Source organism: Lactuca saligna, chromosome 4, assembly GCF_052625555.1.
Source record: "Lactuca saligna cultivar CGN05327 chromosome 4, ASM5262555v1, whole genome shotgun sequence".
NCBI classification, from domain to species: domain Eukaryota; kingdom Viridiplantae; phylum Streptophyta; class Magnoliopsida; order Asterales; family Asteraceae; genus Lactuca; species Lactuca saligna.
The window spans coordinates 295,900,104-295,914,065 of NC_136420.1; the positions used below are offsets into that span (position 1 = coordinate 295,900,104).

A 13,962-nucleotide genomic window follows, 5' to 3' on the forward strand; every position below is an offset into this window, starting at 1 on the left:
AAATTGAGGGTTTTGGGATGTAGTTTGAGATTTGATCCCTGTTTGTTGTATATGTGACTTGTAGTGTCCGCTATTGGATCTGTGATCAATGTTGTTATATTCTAGACTATAAGGTGAGTTTTCTCACTACCTTTTGTACTGCAGATATGTATGATTACATGTATTGGCTGGTTATTGATTATTTGTTTGCATATGTCGACATAGTACGGTTGGGTTGAGGCAGTACGACCTTATGCTCTAAGCCAACAAACCCGGGAGCAATTCATTCATAAGCTGAGGGACCGGGAAGGATAATCCAATCATATGTTATGGGCTCAGGAGCAAGCCTGTCATAAGCTGAGGGCCCGACAGGGGGAGATCCAGTCTTATGTTGTGTGCTTGGGGCTAATCCAGTCTTATATTGTAGGTCTGGTGTGCATGCATTGTATATGTATTATTATGTGGGGTATTTTGGGGGAACTTACTAAGCATTGGCTTATAGTTGTTGGTTTCAATGTTCTCAGGTACTTCAGATGATCGGGGCAAGGTGAACGCGTGATCGTACACATCATCATGTTGTTTTATGTTTGAGAGATTGTCTTGATACTCTAATTTTATGGCTTTGATTTGAAAACAATATTTGATTTTCTAATGGTTTATTGAAAATTTTGTCATGGTTTTTTGGATGTTACTATAGAACCTGGTCCCCAGTACGTACTCCTTGATATTTATTTTCTTAATATATATATACATATTACCTTGGACTCGGCGAGTTGATGGGCCAACTCGCCGAGTAAGAGTGAGTCAAGGAGCGGGATTTGGACTCTGGACTCGGCAAGTCGGTCCCCGGACTCGGCGAGTAGGCCCTGGTTGGGCAAAAACCCTAATCCGGCTGTTTGCACCCTATTTAAACACTCTATCTTGGCCTCCTTTGTCCCTTACACTTCCAGAGAGCATTAGAGTGAGACCCTAGCCCCCCTTATTAATCTAGAGAGAGTTTTTGGCCTTGTGAAGGAGATTGGAGCTTAGAAGAAGAAAGAGGTGGTTGAAGAGTGCAAGGAAAGGAGTAGATTCGAACTCTACTCAGGGAGAAGCTTCCATTCAGGTAGAAAAGTCTCTACCTTGATCTTTAGATCATTAGTTGCCATTTTTTGTCCCAAATTGGTGGTTTTCAAGCCCTAAAACACCAAGTTCCATGTGTGGTGCTTAATGATCCGAAAGGACTTCTGATCTGGACTTATTGGATGAATTAGTAGCATAAAGTTCTTGTGGTTGAAGTGATTAAGGTCCCCATTGAGTCTAAGACCTCTTGAAGAGCTTGGTTTTGGTCTTTTTAGCTTATAGGGCCATGCATGCACGTAAAGTTTGCAACTTTACGTGATAAGCATGCTCAAGGGACATGGATCTATGGTTTTGAAGCATTGCATGTCTTAGATTTAGCCTATATGGGAAATGGGTCATAGGGACTCGGCGAGTCCCAAGGAGGAACTCGACGAGTTCCATGAAGATGGCCTTAGACTCGACGAGTTGGATGAATAACTCGGCGAGTCCTATGAAGATTGCCTGGAACTCGACGAGTTGTTCTTCAAACTCGGCGATTCGGGTCACGAGTCAGTTCAATCGTCCCAAGTCATGAGTGAAGGATGATTCAGTGAGTGGGAAGAAGGACTGGTTGAGCAGGACCGGGTTACTAGGAAAAGGACTCGGCGAGTCCAAGCCATGACTCGGCGAGTCCAGTCAAATGGACTTTGACTTTGACCAAGGGGTTGACCTTGGGCCAAGGGAGGGTCAGTCTTTTGACCTGATGGTATTTATGGGTGTCTAACCTATGTTTATGGTTTATAGCCAGAGGATTTGCGATCCAGCAGTTAGACACTCAGCAAGCAGATTTCAGCAGCTACTTTCGAGGTGAGTTACCTTCCAGTAGCAGTGGGTCTAAGGCCACAATGTCGGACCACCAGTAGGAGATGTATGATAGATGATTGTCTTTGTGATATCATCTAGGTTTGCTACTACCTGATATGTTATATGCTAGCATGATATGTTGTATGTGATAGTAGTAGAGTTCGATTGTTAGGACCGAAGGGTAGTCAGACACCCCAGATACGTCTGACAGTATGGGATGATATGTTTGCATGCTGGCTTGTTATGTTATATGCGATAGAGGTAGTAGGAGGGGACCAGTCCCTGAGTTCGGTTGTTAGGACTACAGGGTAGTTCAGGCACCCCAGATATGCCTGATAATATGTTATGTTAAGATATGTATGATAGTAGCAGTAAGGGGTGAAATACTCCCCTAGGTTCGGTCGTCAGTACCGATGGGTAGTCAGGACCCCAGAATGGCTTGACATGGGGAGTCAGCACCCCAGAATGGCTTGACACAGGTAGGTCGGCACCCCAGAATGGTCGTACCGGGTAGGTCGGGCACCCCAGAAATGCCTGGCAATATGTATGATATGTGATTGTATGGTATGCGGTATGATGGGGAAACTCACTAAGCTTCGTGCTTACAGTTTTCAGTTTTGGTTTCAGATACCTCTTCTTCGAAGGGAAAGGAGCTGGCACGGTAATAGCACATCACACACATGCTTTGTATTCCGCCCTATGAGATCTTCCTGGGGATTTGTACTCTGACTTTATTATGTTTTTATAAACTGGTTTCCAGACACGCACATCTTTTATGAAATGATATGATCGGCGAATGTTTTATTTTAATGTTTTGCTAAGTATGTGTATTTAAAAATGAAATTTTTGGCTCGTATTTTTGGGGTGTTACAGTTACATTAAATATCTTATAAATGAGGCCATTTTAAATCAATGTGGTTTAAGATAATCGTTTTTCTTAAACCAAATTAATTTGAAACTCCAACAACTTTTCAACTTTAAACTAATTAATCGCTACCAAAAAAGAGTTTTTAACTTATTTATTAACTTTCAACCAATTAGTTACTATAAATCAAGAGTTTTCTCATTTATGGTACTTAATTGTACTTATTATATATAGTTCACATATGTAGATCATATTGCTAGAGTTTGTAGAAAAATATGGAGACAAGATATGACTAAGAGCATACAAACCTCCATTTTGGGATGCATGTTTTTATGAAACGAGAAAGAGGTAATCATCATTTTCAAAGATGTTAATTTATATATGCTACTATTGGATTAGGTGTCTAAGCCCATAACTATTTTGGTATGTACTTGACCCAATTATGAGCATGGTCCTTTTGGGTTGCCTTCACCGTAGCAACTAATAGGATGAATTATGGAGAAAGAGGATTAATTATGATTTACTAATATATTATGTGAATAATATATTAAAAGAGAAATCATATTGTTTAATTAATATTGATCAAGAATTAATTTAGAATTAATTTTGTGGTCAAAAGAGATTAATTAAATTAAGGGGACTGATACTGTAACTATAAGATAGTTATAGGGTTGGACTTAAGATCCGTAAGAAAGCAATGGACGAATTCTATATGAGAGTCCATATAGAAATCATCCAAAGGGGAATTCTGGAAGGATCTTTGGGCTGCTTAAGGACTAAGAAACTGTATTAGGGTTTCCAAGTTGAAAATCCTAGTAGCCTCAACTATATAAGGACCCCTAAGGCTCCCAAAAACGTGGATAAGCATTCCTAAGAGTATCTTGGACTTTTTGGAGCCTCCTCCTCCCTTTCCTAAGTCATCTTGTGTAACATCCCAAATTTCAAGCCCGAAAATTTCATTTTTGAATTAATAATTTATAAAACATTTTACTATAACATTGTCAATAAAGCAACACATTACAAAATCATAATGTTATGTCCCAAACAATGAAATCAAAAGTAATAAAAATCAGAGTACAATCCCAGAAAGTCTGATACGGAAATATGTGTGTGTGTGATATGATGCTACGTCGTCGGCTCCTTCCCCTTAGACGAAGATGTACCTAAAACCAAAGTTGAAACCGTAAGCACAAAGCTTAGTGAGTTCCGCCATCATACTACATACCATACAATATCGCCAGTATCTTTCAACCGGTAACTTCCATCGGTAGCTTTCAACCGGTAATCATCGTCGGTATCTTTCAACCGGTAATCCTCATCGGTATCTATCAACCGTTAATCCTCATCGGTATCTTTCAACCGGTAACTGGGGGTTATTTCACCCCCTACCACTAGCATGCAACATCAAGATATAAACATACAGTCAGGCATATCCGGGAACTGACCTACCCTTCGGTCCTAAGGACCGCTGTCAAGAAAAATGATCCCTACTATATACATAACATATCATACAAATAAATCTCATGAACAAAACACACAACCAGACCAAGATAAATATCACAAAGACAATCATCTTCTAAATACCCCTCTTTGGTGGGTCGGCATTGTGGCCTTCGACCCACCCCTACTGGAAGGTAACTCACCTCAATGTCGTGCAGTGTTTAAACTATCCTCGGTGTACAAGTTGACTCCTTTCGACCCCTCGATCCCTACACGACAACCTTCAAGTCAGCACACAGAACTTGCAACCCTAAACAGGGTAGATCAAGTCCAATCAAAGTCAACTTCAAGTTGACCCGACTCGCCGAGTTGGGCTGTCAACTCGTCGAGTCCCTAACCTTTTACCTATCCTTATTCACAACTCGACTCGTCGAGTTTGGCAACGACTCGACGAGTTCCTCTTCTTTACGAGCATCGAATGAACATTCATCCGACTCGCCAAGTTTTATGAACAACTCGTCGAGTTCACCTTCATCAGATGAACAAGTCCTGACCTTGACTCGCCGAGTTGTATGAACAACCAGTCGAGTCCATCTTCAACCATAAGAAGATTGCCTTGGACTCGCCGAGTCTGTTCTAGCACTCGTCGAGTCCCATGAACTCCAAGTCTAAAACTAAGTCCAATGCGTTGGGTCACTCCTTCTAACCTGCTACAACCCTTCTAACTCCCAATTGAGTTCTTTTGACCCTCAACAGATATTGGACTTAATGCCTTGGACTCGTCGAGCCCCAAGAATGGACTCGCCGAGTTGATAACGTCCACACCCTAAATCCTCGATTTCTAATGTACAAAACTTGTCCAAATGATAGATCCAAGCCCCTAAGCTCGATCTAGCATGTAAAGTTACGAAATTTATGTGCATGCATGGGACTTTTAAGCCTAAAAGGCCCTAAAATGGTTCTTATAATGCATGGGACCTTCCTTGAGTGCAAAAGAAACTCCAATCTATCTTGTAACTCTTCCCAAGTGCTAGATCCGAATTCTTGACCCCCAACCATGTTTGCAAATCATGGATGGTCACCTCATATGGCTTAAAAGCCCTAAATCTTCACCAAAAAGGGATCTAACAAACAAGCAAGCAAGGTACAGACTTTATACCTTTCAAAGACTTCAAATGATGAACCAAACTTGAATCCTTTAGTCTCCTCTTGATCCTTCTATGCTCTTCCTTCTTCCTTGAGGTCGAAACCCACAAAAATCACTCAACAGCCTTAGCTCTTGCACCAAAACACTTAGGGTTTGCTATGGAGGGTCTTTGGGAGCAATAGGGACATGTGGTGGCTGAAAGAGAAGATTAAATAGGGTGCAAACCCTCATATTAGGGTTTTTGTCCAGTCTGAGCCTACTCGTCGAGTCTGGCCGCCAACTCGACGAGTCCGCCACTTAAGTCCCGTGTCCAAACCCGCTCCTACTCGACGAGTTAGGCCTTCAACTCGCCGAGTCCCAGGCTAAAAATGAAAAATACATTAAATAAAATACATACCAGGAACCAGGTGCTACATCTTGTTACTAGTGGTGTTTGTGACTCCATTAGAAGTGCAACATTTGAGACACTAGGCTTTCAGAAGTCAAGATCAAGAAGGATTGGGATTATTATTACTACATAACAATCAAGGTAATGTTTCTAACCCTAATCATATGTCAATTTCGAATTATATGCTAGTTCATAGGGTTTATTGCTTTGTTATTCAATGTTGTATGTTCAAATTACAAAAACCTAGATCAAAGCAATTAGGGTTGCATGAACACCATATGAATGATGTTATGCTCATAACCCATCAACTACCACATTTATTGATATTTTTTCTTATTGTTCACATGGTCTTCTATTATGAAATTGTAAGTTCAATGAATGTAATATATTTTGGTCTAAAATTTTTGTAGTTGTAACATCCTGATGTGAAGTTGATTCCAAATTTAACCCTAAGTATGAAGATTATTGCATTTTAGCCCTTGTGTATAAGAAATGTTGCAAAATCTGCCATAGTGGGATTTTTATAAATAATGGGTGTGGGCACATACATTGTGAGATCCCAAACCCTAATTTTTAGGGTTTGGACCCTATTTAAGTATCCTTATGGCCTCCAAGTCTCTTCTCTCATCATCATCCATTGCCTTATTTGACCTTAGCAAACCCTAGACCCTTGTTTTAGCACTCTTGACCTTTGGTGTGCATTTTGGTGACCTTGAAGGTGATGGGAAGGAAGTAGAATCACATTGGAAGCTTGAAGAAGTTATAGATTTGGAATCCTCATCTACATAGCAACCTTCAAGAGGTTTAAAGTTCTGAACTTGGCTTGCATTCCTCTAGATCTTGTTAGTTCTTGATTAATGAAGCATTTTGGTCCCAAGTCTTGACCTTTATGAGTATGTCATGCTCCAGACCCTATAAGTTGTCCTTTTAGACATTTTGAGATGTCTAGAAGCATAAAAATATGATCTTGGCTATTAGTTCTTCCCCATGCATGTGTTAGGATGTCCTAATGGATTAAGAAGTTAGGGTTTGTTGGTATTAAGCATTTCTAGCCATGCAAAGTCATAAAGTTGGAAACTTTATGACTTATAATGATATTTTGGGCTTAGATCTGGATTTGGATGTAAGGACTTGATGGATTAAGCTCTTAATAAGAAATTGAGGTGACCAGGTGCATACGTTGGGCGTATAAAATGGTACGTTACACGTACGTGGTCAAATCCTTAACTTCTTGGTCAAGAGGAGTACGTCCCGCGTACATCTGAGTACACCCAACCTACTTGGTTGGGTTGACCCGGTTAGGTTGACTCGTTTGGTTTACTGATTTTGACCTTTTGGCCAAGGTTGAACTAAGGGTAGTTTAGGAATTTTAAGTCTTTTAGGATTATTAACTAAGCTTAGGTCACTAGTTTCATGTAGGTGATCGGTAGAGTTGGTGTTGGAGTTGTACTCGGTGTTGTGTACTTTTATGCTACTCATCGAACTAAGAGGTGTGTTTTCCTTATTGTACTTGTGGGTTGAAGGCACCAATGTCGGCCCGCTAGATTATGTATCCTAGTTATAGGATAGTACTATGCTAGTATATAACTGATAAGTATATCTGTATGATTATCTGTATTTGTTGGTTCTGTTTTTATGTTTTTCTGTTACATATGTCGACATATTGTGGCTGGGTTGAGGCGGTCCTACTATGTGTTGAAGGTCAAGACACCTGGGGTGATCCGGATAGGTTGTAGGCCATGCGAGGCCATCCAATCAGGTTAAAGGCTCGTAGTCTAGTCCAGATAGGTTGTAGGCCTTGCAAGGTGGTCCAATCAGGATGAAGGCCCATGTTTGTACGCTTTTGTTTGTTATGTTTTTTGGTGGTACTTTGGGGGAACTCACTAAGATTTGGATAACGGTTTCAGTTTATTGTTTCAGGTACTTAAGAGGATCGTGGGATAGTGAAGGTGTGATCATGTACATCTTCCTGTTTTTATGACATTGGATCTTGGATACTCTGATTTTGAATAATACTTTTGAAAGAATGGTTTTGTAACACTTTTATGGATGAAATGGGTTGTTTTTGAAAAGTTAAAATTTATTGTGATTTGTGGGAAGTTACAAGTTGGTATTAGAGCCTTGGTTTGAGAGAATTGGATTATGAATTTTATTCAAAATTTAGTACAATAAAAATTCGCGCTTAATGCAAAATATGTGAAATAAACTTAATTTTCCCAATTGCTCCTAATTAACTTGTTTTTTTTTATTGAAACAAATCTGAAATTTTCTTACAAGTAATGTCAGCCAATGAATTGCATGTGATTGGTAGGCCAACAATCATATTGTATCATTTGCCAGGTAATTTTATTTCTGATCGATGTTTATGCTAAAACTATAAGTATAAGAAAAGTTATATTATATGGCTAGAAACCCTTAGCGGAAAGACCTACTGTAAATTTAAATAAAACTTTGAAATAAATTGACAAGCATATAATAGCAACCAATTTGAATATCATGAAGGGAAGTCAACAAGCGTCTAATAATGATACAAAGACATTAGATTTTGTTGTTTTTACTGTTTATGACTTCATCATTACTTTGTTGATCAAATAAAAGATAAAATTTATCGATTAATTTAACAATTCGTATCTTTGTTTTGCTGCAGATGAAATAGCAGGATGCTAGCGCCATCAAACTTGTTTAAAAACTAATTTCTGGTCTCAAGTAACGGTAGAGAGGATTGAATTGACTTCATCTTCTAATGCGCTAATCAGAAGAGGGGTTATGGGAATATTTCTATTTGCTAATTAATGCATTTACATTGAAAATCCACATGTATATATTTAAAGAAAAATCTTCACTTTTGGGATATTGCCATATTATATTTTAGATTAAGGAGTTATCTAAATTAACTTTCATGGGTCGTGCTTAGCACGGGCCTCAAACTATTCTAGTATATATATATATATATATATATATATATATATATATATATATATATATATATATATATATATATATATATATATATATATATATATATATATATATATATATACCATGATTAAGGATATTGTATTGATAATATTACCTCAAGTACAATACTCTAAACAAAAAATTTGGCTTTACTATCACTTCACTTAGATCCATCTTCACGTTAGATCCAATAGCAGGTCATTTATTTTCATGGAAATATCATGAGAATACATTTGCATATTAAGTTGTTATGATCAAAAGAATATACGTAGATAAATATAAGATCCGTGTAGATCAAACGAAAAGGCCTAATTAATATTACTTTTGCGCACTTTTTCATTGTTTAAAAAATAACCAAACATATGAAAATTAATAATCTTTATACTCTATAATTAGATATTAATATCGATATATTTTTATATAAAACAAAGTTCTATTACAATATTCATAGTTTAATGATTTAATCATCATTTTTTTTTATTAAAATGTGGTTGTTGTAATATAATATCTTGTCTGAAAAATAGATTGATCTTGATGAGTAACTATTAAGATGACAAAATTAATAAATTCTATGTATTTTAAGATAGCAGACAAGTGCTAAAAAAATATATAAAAAAAAATGTGATTATCAAATCATAAACTGAAAAAGCTATGCAAAAAACGAACTATGTAAAATACTTTAACAATAGTAACTAAAAGGATATAAAAATATAATGATGTATAACTTTTGTTTATAAAATATCATTATGACCGTTTAGAAAAGACTATTCTAGGCATAGGCTGATCCAATTAAGGACCCTGGGTATCACAGAAGCCCCAAAAATATTAATAGTACAAATTTTTTTCTAGAGATTTTTATTTATATTGTAGAAAAAAATTAAAATATTTTTGGGCTACCCTAATTTTTTTATGCTTTTGTCAATGTTTAATCCGTAGCCCAATTGCTCAAATATAAAGGCCAAATGTGTAATACCAAAAAACTAAAGAAGTATCGATCCCTATATGATATCGTGATTTTAGAATGGAAAATGATTTGATAGGGTAAGATATTTTTTGAAATGTACACATTTAGTTTTTATTTTTTTTCTTGTAAAATAAACTTTTATATTTTATTTTTTGTAAAAATTCAATCCTTGTGACCGGCTATACCCGGTAAACCGGTCATTTACGAATTTCCGTTTAGGGAAAATGACTTGATAGGGTAATATACTTTTTGAATTGTACGCATTTAGTCATTATTCTTTTTTTTTTTTTGTAAAATAAATCCCTTATACTATATTAATATATACACATTATGTCATTTTCACCGGATTCTACAGGTTTTGCTGATGTGGAAGCACAGATGACACTAAATAGCAATTAATTAGCTTAGTCACCAGAGGTGGGTGATCCTCCAGCAACAAGAAAAGGGCGGCGACCCTTCTCTTTCTCGTCTTTCTTCCTTCCGGCCGAACAGCAATAGCCAAATACCCTTTACCTGTTGTGTTTCTTCGATCTGTCTCTCTTTGCCTCCATCTTTGAGATATGTTGCCTGAAAAAGAAGAAAGAATCGACGAGGGGGCTACCAGAGCAGCTCCTCGCCGCCAACTACCGTCTCTACTTCCTCATGCCTCCCACTTCGACCTTGTTGGTTTTGCCATCATTCTTCCTTGTTACCAGTGATGTGTAGGAACACACAAAGGAGTCGTCGGAGATCAGGGTTCTCCCTCTTTTTCATGATGAATAAAAGTTGGAAAAATATCGTTGTGGATATGTGGATGCCACCTGAGTATTTCATTTGAACAAATAAAAGAAAGGGAAAATGACGTGATAGGGTAAGATACTTTTTGAAATGTACACATTTAGTCCTTTTTTTTGTAAAATAAACCCTTCCACGTCAGCAAAACCTGTAGAATCCGGTGAAAATGACCTAATGTCTACATATTAATAAAGTATAAGGGTTTATTTTACAAGAAAAAAAGAATAAGGACTAAATGTGTACATTTCAAAAAATATCTTACCCTATCAAGTCATTATCCCTTTTAGAATTCGTTTCCCAATTCCCTCCCTGTCCCTGCGAGTCTGTGACACACGTTGCTGCCCTCTTTCTTCTGCCGCCAATAGGTGGCCGGTGGTGGGTGTTTTCCGGCAAAATCCTCCGGTGACCGGTAGTGGGTGATTATTGATTGGTGCACAATGAAGCAAGTAGAAATTTTCTGATTATTTTTTGGTTAATTGAAATTTAATTTTTTGGCATTATTTTGAAAAAAATAGAAATTACCAATTAGGATTGTTAAATTAGAGACATAAGGTCACTAATTAGTGATTATTTGTTGTTGAAACTTGAAATTAAGTTATAGAATTAGAGTTGATTGTTGATATATTTTGATTGTAGGTTGTCATTAACAATTTTTTCTAAAGACAATTAGATGTTGGAGACAATAATGGTGAAGGAACTTCCAAAAAAAATAGGGTTAATGAAAGTACACAAGTTCCACAACCTAATCAACATACACCAAAACCACAAGAACCACAATCTAATGAACCTATTCTAAAACCACAAGAACCACAATCTAATGAGAATACTCAAAAACCAAAAGTGTCATGATCTTTTGATTTGAATGATCTTCCTTCGGATACAAGGGAGAGACCAAAGATTACATCATATAATCCTAATCAAATGGATGAAATAAGGAGGGCATATTTGATTAAAGGATCTTGTCAACAAAGGGGCATAATTTTGAATTTACCTTATTTGGTGAGAAGCAAAGACGTTTTATTGTGGAATGGTTTAGGGAATTTTCATGGTTACAGTATAACATTAAAAAGAAAGGCATATTGCTTTTGTTGCTATTTGTTTAGAGACATGGTAGGGGGTCAAGGGGGAAAAGATGTTTTTATAACCGAAGGCTTTGATAATTGGAGTAAAAAAAATCATTCCGGAAACATATGGGTGAGATTCATATTTCTCACCATAAGGCCGAAGAAAAGTGTCATTTGTTATTGAGAAAAAATCAATCTATTAGTGAAGTTTTGCATAAACAAACGGAACTTAAGAAAAATAATTATGAAATTCGGTTACGTGCTACAATTCGTAGTTGTAGAATTTTATTGAAAAATGCATTACCATTTCGTGGACATGATGAGACGGAAAAGTCTAATAATAAAGGAGATTTTATTGAAGTCTTATCTTTGATTAGAGAAGATAATGAGAAGATTTTTAAAGTTACTTTAGAAAATGCTCCAAAAAATGAAATTTTAACTTCTCCAACGAATCAAAAAGATATTGCCAATTGCTTTTCAAAAGAGATAATCAAGTCTATCTGTGATAAAATTGGTAAAGATGTGTTTGGTATATTAGTTGATGAGTCTAGTGATGTTTCCAAAAAAGAACAAATGGCTATAGTTTCGAGATATGTTGATAGACTTGGGATTGTAAAGGAAAGATTTATCGGTGTTGTTCACGTGTTGGATACATCCTCTTTGTCTCTTAAAGTCGCCATTGATACCGTGTTTTCCAACAACAACTTGACTATCGATCAGGTGAGAAATCATAAAATATTTATTCCTTTAACATGATATTAGTTTTATTTTTATGTGTTATATTTTTTTATTATTTTTTTCAAATATATAGGTGAGGGGGCAAGGTTATGATGGAGCAAGTAATATGAGTGGTGCATTCAACGGTTTGAAATCTTTGATTTTAAATGAAAATAGTTTTGCACATTATATAGTGGTTGTGGCGGTTGCAAAGAAACATGATGATGTTGATGAATTCTTTGAATAACTAGGTTTGGTGGTTACTGTCGTTTGTGGGTCTTGTAAGAGAAAAGATATGATACGAGAGAAGCAAAAAGAAAGAGTGGCAACTGAAATTGGTATAGGTGAAACTGAAACAGGAAGAGGGTTGAATCAAGTGATTTCTCTTATTCGAGCTGGAGATACTAGATGAGGTTCACATTTTAGAACAATTGTAAGTTTGCAGAATTTGTTGCAAGTTGTTGCAGTCCTTAAATATGTCAAAGATGTGGGGTCTACTTTATCCAACCGTAATCAAGGAAAGGGTATTTTGTCATATTTCAAAACACTTGATTTCGTATTTCTTTTACACTTGATGTTGGAAATTCTACGCCTCACCGATACTTTGTCAAAGAATCTTAAAAAAAAAGATCAAGATATTTTGGAAGCGGCTTCGTTAGTAAAAGGGACAAAGAAAGCATTGCTAGTTTTTAGAAAAGATGGGTTTCCACAAATTTGGAACAAGGTGTGTGCTTTTTGTGAAAAATATAGTATTAGAATTGTGGACATGTCAAAATATCATGTTACCCCACGAAAGCGTAGGACCAATAAGACTAATCAACATCATTTTGAAGTTGTGATTTTTAACACGGTTTTGGATATACAAATTCAAGAATTTGGGGATAGATTTAGTGAAGTTGGCACGGATTTGATAGAGAACACGGCGGCTTTGAGTCCTTGTGACTCATTTTCTAGTTTTGATAAAGCAAAATTGTTAAAGTTAAGCGAGATATACAAAAACGATTTTAACGATTCAGAAAGGGCGCAACTTAATGGGCAACTTGATATTTATTATCACTCTTTGCTCCATGATGAGAAATTTTTCAATTTGAAGGGAATTGCAGACTTCTCTCGTTTGTTGGTGGAAACTGGGAAGCACCTCTATTTTCCATTGGTTTATAAATTATTAAAACTAACTTTGGTTTTGCCCATTGCAACTGCAACAGTTGAACGGTGTTTTTCTGCAATGAAGTTTTTGAAGACCGATTTGCGTAATAGAATAGGTGACGATTTTATGAATAGTGCTTTGATTTGTAGTGTAGAATAGGAAGCACTAGAGAATGTTAAGACTGAAAATATAATTACTCACTTTCGTAAAATGAAAGAGTGAGATTTATACTTTAAAACGTAACTTTGTGATAGAATTTGAGCTTTATGTCTAATGAAATTAGAGTTTTTTTTTCTTACTGTATATTACACGATTTTTTTTTCTCGGGATACCCTTTTACTTTGACCCTGACTTCGCCACTGATTCTAGGTCACAATGTTATTTGAAAAACAAATATTAAAGTTTGTTTTTTTAGTTTAAAGGTATCTATAAAACAATACTTTATATAGTTGTTGCCCTATTATAACATTAACCCTAAATTTGAAGGGATCAAATTTTTGTTTTTCATTGACTTCCATAACACAACATCCAAACTTAACTCATTTGGAATATTAAAACATCCAAGTGATCAGCCGGCATAAGTTTATCATCACAATTCCTTCCAAAGTTTTGCA

General features: G+C 36.3%; 1 protein-coding gene across 1 annotated transcript; it reads left to right on the forward strand.

Moving 5' to 3' along the window:
* The first annotated feature begins 11,610 nt into the window (after nt 1-11,610).
* Nucleotides 11,611-13,507, forward strand: LOC145040791 (uncharacterized). The gene is made up of 4 exons (XM_078988685.1): nt 11,611-12,204; nt 12,296-12,347; nt 12,453-12,577; nt 12,647-13,507. The coding sequence occupies exons 1-4, from the start codon at nt 11,611-11,613 to the stop codon at nt 13,505-13,507; spliced, it is 1,632 nt and encodes a 543-aa protein (XP_078844811.1).
* Nucleotides 13,508-13,962: the final 455 nt, after the last annotated feature.

Coding starts and splice junctions, on each gene's coding strand:
- LOC145040791 (XM_078988685.1), top strand. CDS start 11,611: ATGGGTGAGATTCATATTTCTCACCATAAGGCCGAAGAAAAGTGTCAT. Junction 12,205..12,295: donor ACAACTTGACTATCGATCAG/GTGAGAAATCAT, acceptor TCAAATATATAG/GTGAGGGGGCAAGGTTATGA. Junction 12,348..12,452: donor TATGAGTGGTGCATTCAACG/GTTTGAAATCTT, acceptor TTGAATAACTAG/GTTTGGTGGTTACTGTCGTT.